At 40.1% G+C, this 15,362-nt stretch overlaps 1 protein-coding gene across 1 annotated transcript in view; it reads right to left on the reverse strand.

Moving 5' to 3' along the window:
* KIAA2012 overlaps nucleotides 1-15,362 on the reverse strand; it is a gene marked incomplete at both ends in the record, with an annotated part of 57,145 nt that overhangs the window by 27,529 nt on the left and 14,254 nt on the right. Inside the window, 1 exon segment of the mRNA XM_082001568.1 lies at nucleotides 9,762-9,905. Coding sequence (XP_081857694.1) covers nucleotides 9,762-9,905 — 144 coding nt within the window.

Consider the following 15,362-nt stretch of genomic DNA (forward strand, 5'->3'; position numbering starts at 1 on the left):
GGCCGCACCAAGAGCAGGGCACAGTCACAAACTCCTGTAGAAACTAGTCAGAAGTCTAGATGGCCAATTTGAATGTGATATTCCATGGACCAGAGCTTGCCCTTACCCCTTTCATCTGAGACCTCCTCACTTCTTAAATTCTTGCATAACCTTATTTGCTGCATCTTGTGTGATAATCATAAAGTGCTGCTGTGAAACTCGGGAATAACTTGTGAACTTTGTGGTTTTACCTACTTACTAATGAATAGCTCCCCATAGCCACTCGGACTTTCAAGAAGGAGGCAGTGTAGCTTTTTAGCTCTAAACAGAGTAACGTAGGTTGTTTCTTTATAATACAGAATTAAAACAACATAACTATATTTTTGTGTCTTTTCAAGTATCTGTATCTTTTCTGCAATCTGCTAACATGAATAAGAAATGCAAAATTATCATAGAAGAAGTCTGTTCTAATTATAAGCATATTTTTATCCATACAAAGGACTGTTCTAGTCACCTTGACATTTCCCTCCAGAGAATGGCTGCTAAAAATTTCATGTGCTTTTGCACTGGAGGGCCCTGTAGCTGATTGTCCTGTAACAATAAATATAAAGACTTTACCTTGTATGTGGTACAATGAGCAAATTCTTGGTATTCTTGTAGACCAGTAGCATTTACATTTTTGCAGCAAGAGGGCAGCTTGGTATCTGTGACCTGATGACTCTTACATATTTTTAAAAAATACTTCATACATCCCTTGTGAGTCTCTTGGCTAGAATGGAAAAAAAACCCTCTACTGTTCTTCAGTAGGGTCTGTTTCTGAATACTTAAAAACTGTAAATACAATTGGAAAGACTTTCTTATTCCAACTTGGAAGAAAATCTTTGCTCAGACTGTGACTAACCTGCACACCAGTAATTTTAAACTGCTGGCTAGCTTAATCTGTTACTCCTTAACAAATGTGTTAAGATTTTATTTTTTTCCTCAGTTGAAATACTGTCATGAATGTTAATAGTCAACATCACTGTTTTTAATGTAATTTAACATAAAAATCATATTCCTTTCTGCCTTCCCTTCTATAAAATTACTAAACTGTAAGAACATCATTATAAGCATGAAATCATTGTCTCAGGGATGGGTGTCATTCTAAAAAGTTAACAGTTATAGTATCTGAAGGTAGAAACTACCATCTGTCTACTCTCCTTAACTTCTAAGATGTGGTACTGAAGACCCTTCAATGTTGGGACCATTACAGGAAAGGCTCTTCCGTTTCTAAGGAGCTTTTCACTAATGGAAACATTCTTGCTTTTGCAGGTGTGTTTGAATCCTGCAGGAACTGAGTGGCTTCTTGCTGTAGAATACAGTATGGCAAGCCCTCCACTGAGGATTCGCCTTCCATGCAGTACTAAACAGCTGAGCATGATCTGATGTGGCTGAGATCTGCAGACAAGCATACAGGAAGGTAAACTGAGATGATAGAGATGTCTCACCTCAGGGGACTGGGGGAAGTGTGATGATACATGGACAGTGAGAGAACCTGCTTCAGTTGGACTCTCCTCTGAAGCACGGGTGAAAGAGGGGACAGACTGCAGAGTGGTTACTTGTTTGCAGGGAAAATCTGCTTAGATGAAGCAAGAACTCTGAATGACAGGTGTGTGTCACCGAGATGTGCAGTGTCATCCAGGGTTTCTTGGTGCTAGATACTAATAGGGCCATCAGTGTAGTCTGAAGGGAATATATGCAAATGATTGTTAACACATGCATTCTTAAGAGGACTAACTTCCCAGAGACAGCTGTAACAGCTAAACAGAATCAGTCCCATGAAGAGGTGAGTGTTAGCTGGGGCAAATGCTGCTTAAGAACAGTGCATTTCAAAGAGGAGCTGGTGTAGAGGTAACTGGCTTCAAAAGGTGTCCCATGGGCTACTCAAGAGACTCCTTGCCTTCCTGCACTAGTGGCATTTTTACCATTGATTTCACTGAGGCCAGGATTTTGCCCTGGGAGTTAAGATGAGAGAGATCTGTGTTCTGGTGAACAATCTCAAAGTGGAGCTTGGAGATTTTTTTTATGGTCTTTGGTATAGTGCCTATGGTAACTTGGAATGAAAGATGTGTGTTGAATTAGTGATAACTGCTACAAAAAAACCCATTTTCGGCCTTTTCTTGCTCTCCAAAAGTAATCACCATCACTCAGATTTAAAAAATAAATTGCCTGATGAGAAAATAAGTATTTAAATGCTGCCTTATGTATTTTAGCTGTTCCTGAGTTCGTAATGTTTTATGTCTCTGTTTTTGGTGAAAATATTTATGGGTTTCTTTATAATTGTGCTTAAAAGGATTGAAGGAGGGAGACAAATTGAACAGCATATTAAACTCTGAACCTGGGAACAAACATTTGTGGAAAGAAAAAAATTAATGTTAATTGATTGTAGAGTTTAAGGGTAGACGCACTGGAGACTGTCCATTCTTATTTTTCATTAACTACGGGCTTTTAAGATACGGATTAGTTGAGAGATAAATAATATAAAAAGTGTTAATTCTCTCTCAGAACAAAGACAGCTTTCTAGAAAAACATGATAATGGAGAAGAAAATGTGTGAACTATACACAACTCTTAGAGTATTCCATTCAGTTATTTGTATATTAACACATTTTACCTCATTAAATATTCACCTTAAAGTTCTTGATTTTAAATTATTATGGGAATGCTGATTTCCATCTTTGTTATTTACTGCCTCTGGTAGTTTTGGGGAAAGATCTGAAATGTAACGTGTAGAACCTTGGTTGACTTGTGATTTTTCAACACCTAAAACTGCTTCTGTTGTCTCTGACAGTAAAGACAGAAAAATTTAGAATAGTTTCTTGCAAAGCTGAAACGTGTTTGTGCTTTGGAGTAGATACCTGATGTCTTCCAATGAATAAAGGGCAATTTTTATATTTTTAGTGTATGTCATGCTGTTCCTGTAAGAACTCCCTCAAATCTAGTCAAGTTATAAGCTTTTGAGAAATTTCTGTTTACATAGTCCAGTGGCATTTGTAAAGTAGAGTTAGGAAAGCAATATTAACGGATTTTCTCCATCTCTTCTGTCTTAATGTTTTCCTCAGGACTGCATCTCCTGGAAGGATGCATAACCTAGCCTCACTGTCACTATTCATGTGTGCATAAGACCTGAAAATACTTAAGTCACCATTCAATGTAATTATTAAAGATGCGTCTTAACAAGCGATCAGAGAAAATGTTTCTGCTTTTTATTCTTGCCTTTCAGAGCATCAAGGGCCTAACCCAATTCCCACTGCAGTCCAGAGTAGGTTTTCTACTTGGGATTTTGTCCCAGTAGCTTAGTAAGGTACACCCTGTTATAGTTTATTGCTGTGGCTTAAAAATATTTCAGTGGTTGTAGGAAATCTTAACTTCTGTGACCAGACATCTGACAAAGATCTGTCTCTCTTGACAGTCTCAATCAACATCCCACAGCACTGATGTTGTCTGCAAAATAACATTAACTCCTAGTAATTTTAACAAAGGTCAAACATATTCAGCTTTAATAATGTTTCCAAATGGTTTAAATGCTAGCAGAGGTATTACTTTGGCAAATAACTATCCTTGAAACTTTCTATTTAGAAGAAATAGCTAATGCAGTTGGCATTCATGCGTTTTTAAAGCATCATGCATGTGACATTTCTTACTGAAGGGAACACCTTTAACACTCTGCTGTAATTGTTTTCCCATTCGCTTAAGAGAATTGTTCAAAACCTTACATAGTCTCTTCCTAAAAGAAATGCTTTTCACAGGTGTTCTGCTAAATAAATATTGCTGGGAGGTTTCTTGGGGTTTTTCTCGCTGGTTTTAGGCTACCTTATTAAAGCTTGATCTTCTTTGTAATAGATTTTTAACTTGGAACATAACATTTCACAACAAAATATACATATTTTGATCTAACTGGAGTTCTTTCCCCCAAGTACAATTACAGCATATGTTCTCATCCTGTGCAGGATGAGGAAGGCTGACTGTGTGCTAATAGGTTTGAGCAAGGCTACCAGTGTGTTTCCCAGTCGTGTGCTTGACTTCATCTATGCAACTGAAGTGAGCTGAGATGCTTTCTTATGCTTAGGGTGGGAAGAGCATTTCTACTTTTACTCCGAATTCTTTTGCTTTAAAGGATGTTTCATTGTATCCAGAAAAGTGCCTGGTTAACTGCATTGCTGGTTTGTAGCTCATAGAAGGCCCTGGTATCAAATACTGGAGATGTACAGTTGCTCTTTGCTTCTGAAACCCACTGGAAGAAGCTCTAGGATAGTAATTCTTTGTGAGGATGTTCCCATTTGCAGATGTAAGTGAAGTTGTTTTCAGCAGACCCCAAGGAAGGCAATATTCATTGACTTCAACCCCGCTTCTTTCCTGTTTGTGGAGTCAGACCTCTGGAGGAAGATAGACTGAGAGAAAGAAAGCTCAGGTTGGTGCCGTAGGGGCAGAAGTGTTTTGCTTCTGTGTGGAATAAGAAAAGCTAAGCAAAGTTGATCCTTCACATGCATGTATACCCAGGAAACATAGAGGAATGTACAAAAATAATGCGTGAAACATTATGGAAACATTGACTATCGCTGACTGTAGAATTTTGAGTTGTAGTAAAATTAGTAAATGATCTTGTAAGAAACTTAGTTAAAATAGGCTTTGACTGCCAGCTTTGCACATTGCCTAAGAAAGTAACAAAGAACAGCTTGTTACACTATGCCATTTCCCCTACCCCCCCTGAATTTTTCCCTGAATTATTGGGAGGGGGGAATATGAACTTTGTGAAGCTGTAGGTGTGTGACTGGAGGTATAATTTGACCTTTGAGACCTTTGCTACTGTGAGTGATAGAAGAGAAATGAAAGTCACAGTTGATGTTCAGGTACTAGATCAAGATGGAAAAATGCACAGTTAGAGAAAACATAATTTTTGTTGGCAGCTGGCCTTGCTATGACCTGCCCTGGCTTGGGCTGTTAAAACTCAGAGCAAACCCTTTTATGAATAAAAAGAAGCAGCATAGAGAATGTGTCAGTGCAGGATAGTGCAAAATACCAGGAAAGGAAAGGAAAGAAGTGGGGAGAATTTTTTTTCACTTTTTTTTTCCTATTGTTGTTTTATAGATTGACTAGGAGTTGATTGATACCCTGTAGGGCAGGGCTGCCTCACCTCTGCCTGCTTGCCTGCAGCTTCCAAGGATAGAGCTGTAGTGCAGCAGCAGTTTGAACATGCCCTGGCTTTTGCGAAGGGCATTAAGAGACTGAGGAGGGATTGGAGGACTGGGGAGTTTCTGGCTTGTGCTGCCTTTGTGCCCTATAAAGGGTCCAGAACGTTCACAGGTCAGCGCAGGATGGATTGCAGTTTACATGGCTGTCAGCCAAAGTGGGCTTTGATCAGGTGATCTGGCCCACATGTCTAATGATGCAGCCATGTGCTTTCTGCAGTAATCTTCCTCTTAAAGCTTCCCAAAACCAAACTGCATCAACTGCATTACTGCACCAGTAATCACGAGCTGCGCTGCATGTCATTGAATCCTAACATGCTTCCCACTTATTCCTAAGGGCAAAAAGGTTCTTGCAGACACAAGTTCTAGTTGTTGTTTTTTGGCACTCTTGGACATTGTTTTGTGTACGTGATGGCCCTTACCAGAAACAAGACCTACTCCTTTCCCATAGACTAGCCTGCAACTTAGTTTTTAGAGATTGCGTAATTTGTCTCTCAGAAGATGATTCGCGTTGGCTAGCTGAGGTGCATAGCAGAAATACCTGAGCCGATTACAAACTAGCTGCCTCTTCCTTTTTTGAGACTCTGCAAGGGAAAGGAAGATGTGGTTTATAGTTGGCAAATTCCAAGGCAGCTTTGACGTTCGTTAGCATACAATATCCCCAACCTCTCCAAAGCTCTGCTGCAGTCTTCTCTGTTTGGGACAAGTGAGCTTGCTGTACTGAGGTTAGTGGAAATGTCTGGATGAGCAGAAGGTATTCTGTCTCGGTGAGAAAAATGTTCTCTGGGTCCTGTTCCTCAGTTTTTCAAGACTGTCTGAAAGTTGAGAGCTACCTATGTAAAAAGAAAAGTAATCTTTGAGCTGTTAGTGTTTGCCTTTATTTGGATTGAAATTGAACATAACAGGAACATCTGAACTATGGACAGACTCTGGTAATGAAGGACAACTACTTCATCAGGAACCATGATGAGGCTGCCTAGTGATGTGCTGTTATTATTGAAAACATAAAAACAAGCAGTGTTAGCAATCTATGTCATGAAAGCAGAAGCATTTTTTGGAGAGAGGATTCTCACATTTTTAGAGACACTTAAGATAATTGTTTACACTGTCATCTGGTAATTCAGAGAATGATGAGGCTGAAAAGGGCTGAGTGATCTGTAGCACGGAATTAAATCAAGTTTCATAGGTGTTTTCAAATGTACTGGTTGTTTTCCTTTAGTGTTGGGTTTTCATCAAGGATTACCAAAAGGCAGCTCTGTGTCACAGTTTGAGTGCTCAGTTCCAAAGCTCATGTACAGGATACTTTCATCCATGATGCACAGGAGTAAGACTCCTGAATATATATACAGGTGAAAAGTGGTCTACAAAATAGGATTTTTTAATTTGGATTTTCCATGCCCATCTGCCACTTCTCTAAACTTCCTGAGTTGAGGTATATTTCTTTACTCTCTCTTCTTTCTGGTATGTGAGCAGCTTCTGGGATGGATGCTAATTGAGTGAGCCTGCTGGGAATCCAAAGCTACCAATTGAGAAGAGCATGTATTTTATAGGCGTAACAAAACACCTGCCTGTTGCACTGAATATGGTGGCTTTGCTGCCTACACTTTTCTTATGGAAAATCTTTGGAGTTTAGTTCTACCACTAATTTTTTTTTCCTCCTGTTGTTTTCTCCTCAGTGAGTTATTAACTTTCTTGCCAAGATCTGCCAAGCCCTGCATACTGAGCATTAGATGCGCAATCAACTCCTGTGCCAGTTGTACACAGCTGACAGTGAATGTGGCAGCTTTTATCAGCCCTGCTTTCAACCATTATGTGGATGAAAGCCCTGCTGGCTTCCAGGCTTCCTGCTTCTCATGCAATACTCTTACTTCCACACCAAAAGTGCCAAGTATTTTACCAGGCGTGTGACGACCTGTAGCAATGGGCCTGTTTATGGGCTCACTGTGAGCAAGATGCAGTGTGATCTGTCAATCAGGCAGGTCTGGTGCATTTGGGTTCTGACAGGGAGGGGTGCCAGCACTGGGCTGAAGCTGGGGGCTGGGATACCCTTGCTTTGTGTGCTGCAAAGAGGGAAAAGCCCCAACCCCTGGCTGGATTGTCTTAGTAATTCGTAGAATTGTAGAATAGTTTGAGTTGAAAGGCACCTTTAAAGGTCATCCAGTCCAACCTCTCTGCAGTGAGCAGGGATGTCTTCAACTAGAGCAGGTTGCTCAGAGCCCCGTCCAACCTGACCTTGAATGTTTCCAGGGATGGGGCATCTACCACCTCTCTGGGCAACCTCTGCCAGTGTTTGACCCTCATTGTGAAAAACTTCTTCCTTGCAGCTAGTCTAAATCTACCCCCTTTTAGTTTAAAACCATTACTCCTTGTCCTATTGCAACAGGCCCTGCTAAAAAGTCTGTCCCCATCTTTCTTGTAAGCCCCCTTTAAGTCCTGGAAGGCTGCAATAAGGTCTTCCCAGAGTCTTCTCTTCTCCAGGCTGCACAACCCCAAGTCTCTCAGCCTGTCCTCACAGCAGAGGTGTTCCATTCCTCTGATCATTTTTGTGGCCTCCTCTGGACCTGTTCCAACAGGTCCATGTCTTTCCTGTGCTGAGGGCTCCAGAGCTGGATGCAGGACTCCAGGTGGGATCTCACCAGGGGGCTCACTTCTGTGCTGATGGAAATACTGGAATGTATAAAGATGTGTATTTATAGAGTATATAAAGGAGTTCTAATCCTCTTGATTCTTCTGCTTTTTCAATAGCATCTGGCACATGTGAACTCACAGAAATGAATCCACAACTCCTTTTCTCTCTGCACACAAGTGAAAAATAAAAACAGTTTCTAAAATTCCCAGGACTCCTACTAAAAATATCACACTAGTCTTGGTGGCCTAAACAAAAGCAGTAATTGTAGATTCCTGTCACAGAACAAATATATAGCAGTGACTTGCCTTTTCACTCTTCCAGGAGGGCACCATGTGCAATCCCGGCAGGGATAGCCTTGAAAGTGCTGTCTGGAAGGACGTTGCTGCTGCTGGGAGCTTTAGGACTGGCTCTGCTCTCCTGGCATGCTGGATCTTTCTTTACAACCATAGGTGGCAGGAGACCTATTGCTGGGATGTTGTTTTGGGTACATAGCTCATCATCTTCAGCAGAAAAGGCATAGCAGGGAAACTAACAAAATTCTGCATAAAATAGGTAGGCTTCTAAACAGTAAAAACAAAACCCAATAATCCAAAGAAAGCCTTTAGAAATTAATAAATATGTAAGGTAACTTGTGATTTCCACACTGGTAATCTTTATCTAATCTTTATCCGTAGCCATCTAATCTTTATTTTTGCAGGCATTTGCAGGTGTTTACAATTATCAATGTGAAAAGATGAGCAATTGTAGTAACTGTCAAACAAAAGTACAGAACATGGGATTTTGCTACAAAATTTAAGTAACGGATCTGCTACTGCATTCATAGGGGTATGTAGAAAGGCATTTTTATATTATCCTTTTGAGAAATGACAACAGACACCATGTTTTTCGTTTGCTTTTAGAAATAACTGTTCTGTCTTATATTCCACTGGGTAACTGTGCACTGTTGAGTACTGAATTTTTAATGTTGATCACTAGATTATAGAAAACAATTTCTGCCTTACTGGCCTTAATACTTGTAAAGTATTTGGTGCACAACCACACTTTCTGTTTTTACATCGATATTTTGCGTCAGGGCTTCATTTCCAGAAACAGTTTATTTGCTACAGAAAAAGTTTTAATTAAGAAATATTAATTAGTAGCCTTCTTCCATTAATTGGAAAACCTTTTCTAGAAAATCTGTGTGCATTTCAGTCACATAAATAGGATAACAAACACATTTGGGATAGCCTTAAATGAGTTAACGTAAATGCTGAAAATAGTTTTGCTTGTAATTTATCTTTCCTAAAAGCTATAAATGGTGTGTAATTATGATGCTGAGGGATGCTGTGCCATTCAACAGGGTGCGTACAGGGCACTGGGAAAGAGAGCGCTTGCTCTTCTGGCTGAGTTCCTGGTTATTCTCTCTACTGAAACTTCCCCTGAAGTTTTTGGTACAGTACAGTGTTAAAAGCATGTACAATGTCCTCCACATTTCATCAGAAATAGCCACAGTTTAACAAAGATTTGAGAGCATTAGAATTATATATACACATAAAATCTTATTTTTAAAATGTGTTTAATGTCTTGAGCTTTCTAAACTGTCGGTGTGAACTAATGCTGCAGCAAAGACAGTAATCAAACTTTGCTGTCATGTGAATGGTACAAAATGTAGATGCAAAACACAGTTCACATATATTTCAATTGGAAGTTATTTTGGACTATCCAATGTGCCTTGCAATCAGGTGCCATTTGCTGAGGGATGAGATTTAGCTGTAAGTAGTTAGGACCTTGTTAGTTTTATAACTGAAGTTACATCAGTATGACTTGCTTAAGTGTTTTTTGATGTAGGCTGAGTGGCCTTCATGCTAGCATTCGTGTTTCTTGCTTTTGCCTTCCTCTCCTCCAGAGCAAACTCTTGATTGCCTGTTGGGGATTGGGTGAAGCTACCTTGATGTATGTCTGGATAGCCTACAATGGCCATCTGGTGCTGCTTAGCTGTACATTCTGGCCCAGAAATGAGATCATGCAGGGAAGGAGCCAGCAAGTTCTCATGGCCACTGGTCTCTGGCTTGGATGTGTAACAAAGAGCTCCTGGAATAAGGGAGGTAAATGAAATGGAGATATTAGTCAGTGTTTTTTGTGACTCATTCCCTTAACAAGTTTCTTGGAAAAAATATTTTCCAAATGGCTGTGTTCTTGTTGTTCTTTTGCAATTTTTTGAGGAGACTGGACTTGGCAAAGTCAGAATGCACAATAGCTCTGAGCAGCTCCTTTAAATTTTTGTTGGTATCAGAAACCTTACAAATACAACTTAATTCTTCACCCTTGTGCAATGCAGAACTGGCAATTGCCAACTAGGATAGCCCACCAGGCTGGAGTCAAATTAGGAGCACATGCTAGTGTTTGTTTTAGCATTTCTAATCTTAGAAATTGGGGGGAAAATTGCATATGTTGCCTATGTGACATAGAGGTGGCTATTCCTATTTCATTGCATGGTGGGCTTCTTCACACAGTTTTTTCTCTTCTCCCTTAACTATCTTTGATTATGAATTAGTAATAGATATTTTACTCAAATCAGAGGTGTCTGTTAATGGGACTGAAGTTCCTTTCGTACTGGTAAATGAATGCAACTTACATAAAACTCCCAATCAACTTTATATATGTGAAAGCCAGCCCTAAAGTAATAAGGATAGTGCCTGTACTTTCTGTTCCTAGATGTTTTGTTCCTAGATCTGACACTCTTGGAGCTATGATAGGGTGATGAACACCTATTCAAGGAGTTTTTCTGCTAGACTTCTTAAGTGACACTGTAAATTCATTGGCAATGCTAATGATTATGATAATCTGTGTTATGCTACAGAGTTTTTATGATGTTTTCTGGACTTTCCTTTTCTAGTATGTAAAAATATTTAAGAAAGCAGCTGTGATTTTTTTTTTTTTTGGTTCATCTGGTGCACTTTTTCTGGAATTGGATGTAGTTAGTCAAATGAAAATTATTCCTCTGAGGTGACAAGTCTGCCTGAGCAGACAGGCAGCTGAGGATGACAGTCATAATACAGAGAAGGAAAAGCACAAGACTAAAATGCTATGGCCTATGTTACAGATGCAGGCAGACCAACCGGCCCCTAACAATCCTTTCTAGTTCCAAAACTCTGTGAAAGCACAGGTAGGAGAAAGGAGTGGGGAAACTGAGGAGGCCAGGAGATGAACTAAAGGGAAGGGTGGGACTGTAAAATTCTCTTAATCTGTTTTCAGTTTGCAAACTCCTAATTTTGTTTTTTTGTATGACAGCTGTGGTTCAAGAGTCACATTAATGCCAGTTATACTGGGGAAAGACATTGCCTTTTCAAGTAAGTGACGAGGAATAGTTCCCAAATTTTGCATTTAAAGGGAAAAAGCATTTAAGCATTAAACAGAGATTGCTGAGAAACAGCTTCAAACCAAGCTTTCCGTAGGTATTTCTATTTTCTTACTCACAAAACACATAAGCCCCATGCCATCTCAAGTAATGTATCCCAAAAGCTGTCATGCTATCCATGTAAAATGCCGTTTAACTCTTAAGAGATTTTAAAAAAACCCCAAAACCAAGCACCAAAATACCCTCAAACTTAATACTGCCAGTTGTTGAGCCGAAGTGATGGGCCTGCTTACTTGAAGAAGCAGGAGTTGAGATGCAAATATGATCCAGCAGACACAGGTCTCCACTGTTCTGGACTGGTGATATTAAACTCTTTAGTTGTGAAAGGCGGAGATGACCAGATGGCTATTGACAACTTGTTTTGGTTTTTGAGGGAGTAAAGGTATTTCCCCACCCTTCTTTTTTTGTACTGTGTCAATGCTGATTGCAATGAAAGACGTGGCTATTGCTTTGTTAGTGTGTGTGTGGGGAAAAAGGACAAGTGCAATGTACCTGCTGGAGGACCTGCTTATCTCAGGTGTTTTCTTTCTCTGCATTGCCTAAGCTGAGAAATCTGTCTTCATAACATTTTCGGTCTTTGTTGCCTTGGCAGCCCAGATTCCAAATCTGATCTTTCTTCGGGCAGTGTGTGATGTTGCAAACTAAGCGTGGGAGGGCCACATGCGATCTGCAGAGTTCTGTGATGTGCCCTGTGGCCCTCTGTCTTTCTATAAAGAGATACGGCCCTCAGAGACTACGGGTCCCAGCAAGCAGCGCTCCATTTTGATCTGATAAGAATACGCTCAAATCTAGATGTGCTGTGCATGTTAGGGCGTGCTAGCTACATGAGCCACACCTCAGCATTCAAGATAAGGGTGGCTGCAGACTGCTCCAACCAACACAAAGTAGGTGCAGCTCTGGCCACAGGCTGGATTCTTTTTTTTTCTTTGCCCCTCAGTTTAAGGAATTGTCTTTTTGTTTCCTGTCCAGTAGTGCGATAGGAACCTGGTATATAGCATGGTAGCTCATAATTTTGAATAACTCTGGTTTTGGTTTCTGGGTTCTCCCAGATGCTACTTTTACCTCCTCTAAGATGGCTGCCCTCATGTGCTGTGCAGGAATGGGCAAAAGTTTTGGAAATGGCTGATTGCTTCAAGAAAGAGTGTTGTTGTAAGACATCCAGCCCAGTTTTTACTTGCCAAAGAGACCTGGCTCATTCAGACAAACTTTGGCTAAGCAGTCTGAAATTCAGGGTGGTTTATCTGATCTGATTTTTTTTTTTAAAGTTTGTCCAATATGGGGAGCGACTCTACCCTAATTTGACATGGACAGCTGAGGAAGGAGCTTTGACACACCTGTGGACATGAGCAATTTAAGACACCTGCTCTGAAATGCCTTCAGATTAAGAGTGCAAAAGCTGACTCTGCTTGGATGCAGTTCAGGATGGGAGCAATCCTTTTCTCATAGTCTTAGGCTAGATGCCTTACAAGATGGTTTGCATGTAGCTTACTTCTCTATAGCAGTATCTTTCTAAGTCCTGGTCTTCAGCTGGGTCTGCATCTGAACAAGCGAAGGCATGACCAGGAGTTCCTTTGGGTTTTCACTGCATTTCAGATGTTTCTCAGGGAGTATGTAAACCCTGGGTGACTATTCTGAGATTGTAGTGTTTCTAGTATCTCTTATAAAATACGAACCCAAGATGTCAAGTGCCCTGAATTCTCTTGTCTTTATTTCTTGTTTTGTAGTCTTGTTCAAAGAAAGTTCAGTAGAGCAAAGAGGTTTTTTTTCATATTCTTTTAAAAAACAGATAAATATTGCTTACCACCACAAGAATGGTTGTATGGGCTTGAGCAAGAGACCCCTTTGGCTTAGTATTCAATCTCAGTGCATGGTCAATAACGGACTTGTAGGGAAAGACTAGGAATGACATTATATGTGAGAAAAGAGCTTCATATTGGAGTGCTCCCCTGCTTAGGAGCTTGGGCTTCCTAAGTTAGCAGTTGCTGCTGGATCATGGTGACACTTCAGATCCTGCAGATATATACTCTGTCACTCTGCATCCTATATATGCACTTTTGCACATTTAACAATAAAAAAATAACATTACTACTTGGATCTAGTTCTTTGTGGAGTTGTATAGTATGGGGACTATACAAAAAGCTGCATGAAGGCAAATCAGGTGCTGTTACTCCTTCCTGCTTGATGTTTCGTATATTTTGAAACTTCGAGATAATTCTCAAGGCTGCAGTTTGGTCATGTATTAGCTCTATTTATAATTCTTATTGAACTCTGAGATCTGGCTTTTATCTCAACCTGATAAATAATGGAACCTTTGGCTGTTAGGGTGAGGATAAATACATAAATAAAGAAGAGCAATTAATGAATAAGTACCTGGTCAACAGAGATGACAGTGAATAAAGATATCTGTCAAACCCTCAGCACCATAAAAGTAAGCATGTTTGGCCTGATCCAACATCTGAAGAATTTCCACTGATTCCAAAGGGGTGCCTTGTTAGCCTGTATAATATGAATCTTATCTCTGTATCCTTTTTCCTTTTTAAGCACAGCTATGTTATTTGGTTTGATTCCCTTCTGCAGCACTGTTTTCTGTAGAAACAGCTTCATGGACAGGAATGGCACCACAGTATGCTGGGAACAGCCTATTGGGTAAAGACAAGATAAAAAGGTTGATCCAGTGCTTTTAAGGGAATAGTCAGCTATAGAAACATGGGTTTCTTCAGAGGAATACTGTAGTAAGGAAAGTCAAAAAGTCTCTGATACAGGCTTTAAGAAGTCTCACCAGTCCTCTGTTCTTACTATAGGGCATACTTCTTTTGCTTCCACTGCAAGGCATATTGTTTGGTTGATTTTTTTTTTTTTTTTTTTTTAACCAGAGCAAGTTTTAATGAATTTATACCTGCAAGTAAACCTATCAAACTACTGCACTGACAAATCTATCCAGGATTTCTGTCCAAGCCTGATTTTATTCTGACTTTCTGGCAGACATGAGCCTTTCCCCCTAAGGCACTTCAACTGTGCTGTCTTTTCTACTCCTGGATATTCTCTTGCTCTCTTTGACTCCGCCTCAAATATGTCTGTATCTTAGGACCTGGTTTTCCTACTGTTGTCCCCTGGTGCATTTACAGCATGATTGAAATATGCAGTATGGTTGGGACCTTGATCATGTTCTAACAAGAATATAACCTTAGACACATAGCCCAGTTACAGCATTGTAATGATGTCATGGAACAACCTTGCTCGTCTTCATAGTATGGGGTGGGGCTTTGAATGCTTTTCTTTGGCATATTTCTAGTCACACCACTTGTTATTGTTGCATTTCAAATGTCATTATCCTGGGTGCCTAGATCAGCCCCAGGGATGAACTTAAAAGTACCCCTACACAGCCATTCCAGCATTTTGCTGCTATCTGCAGCTTTAAAGGGGTATAGTATGCACTTCTTAGTTTCCCCTTATTTTCAAATCATTAAGTGCTTGTGGAGCTACAAACTCTGTTCCAAAAAAGTGCATATAACTACTTGTTATATATTTTAATACTGGGACCCTGAACTCAGAGGCCAGTCTGTAACTAGGGGTTTTCAAGAACTTTTTCTTTAAGGACAGGCAGTCTACTAACTGAGCACTCATAATTTCTTAATTTGTTCACTTTTGAACCCTTCCTGGGAAGTGTCCAATACTATTGACTGTCAGAGACAATATCCTGGACCAGATGGATCACTGGTTTGTCTCAGTTCCACACATTTTGTGTGTCATGCTTGAGTTATGACCCCTAGACCATTTTATAAGTTATTCCAACTACAGAAACATTTAAAAACCCCAAAAAACAAATACATACAAAAACAAAAAAGTGACCTTTCTATATTCCTCCATTAACACATCTTGTTCTGAGCCTGTGGCAGGTAGGATAGGAGGAAAAAAGCTATTTTCATTAAGTCCTTTAACATCCTGGCTCTTTGCATATCCTTATTTAGCTGTGGAAGAATGGGATGTGGCATAAAAGAAGAATGTCAGATAAAAACAGGTCAGTGCCTCCAACTGGGACACTTATCCTGCCATTGAATCTGTCTTGGAAAAAAGGCACTGCACTCCAGATGCCCCTGTGGAGGAGGAATGTTTCCTCATGAAGCTTTTAA

The sequence above is a fragment of the Phaethon aethereus genome, assembly GCF_964289735.1.
Source record: "Phaethon aethereus genome assembly, chromosome: 6".
Taxonomy (NCBI): domain Eukaryota; kingdom Metazoa; phylum Chordata; class Aves; order Phaethontiformes; family Phaethontidae; genus Phaethon; species Phaethon aethereus.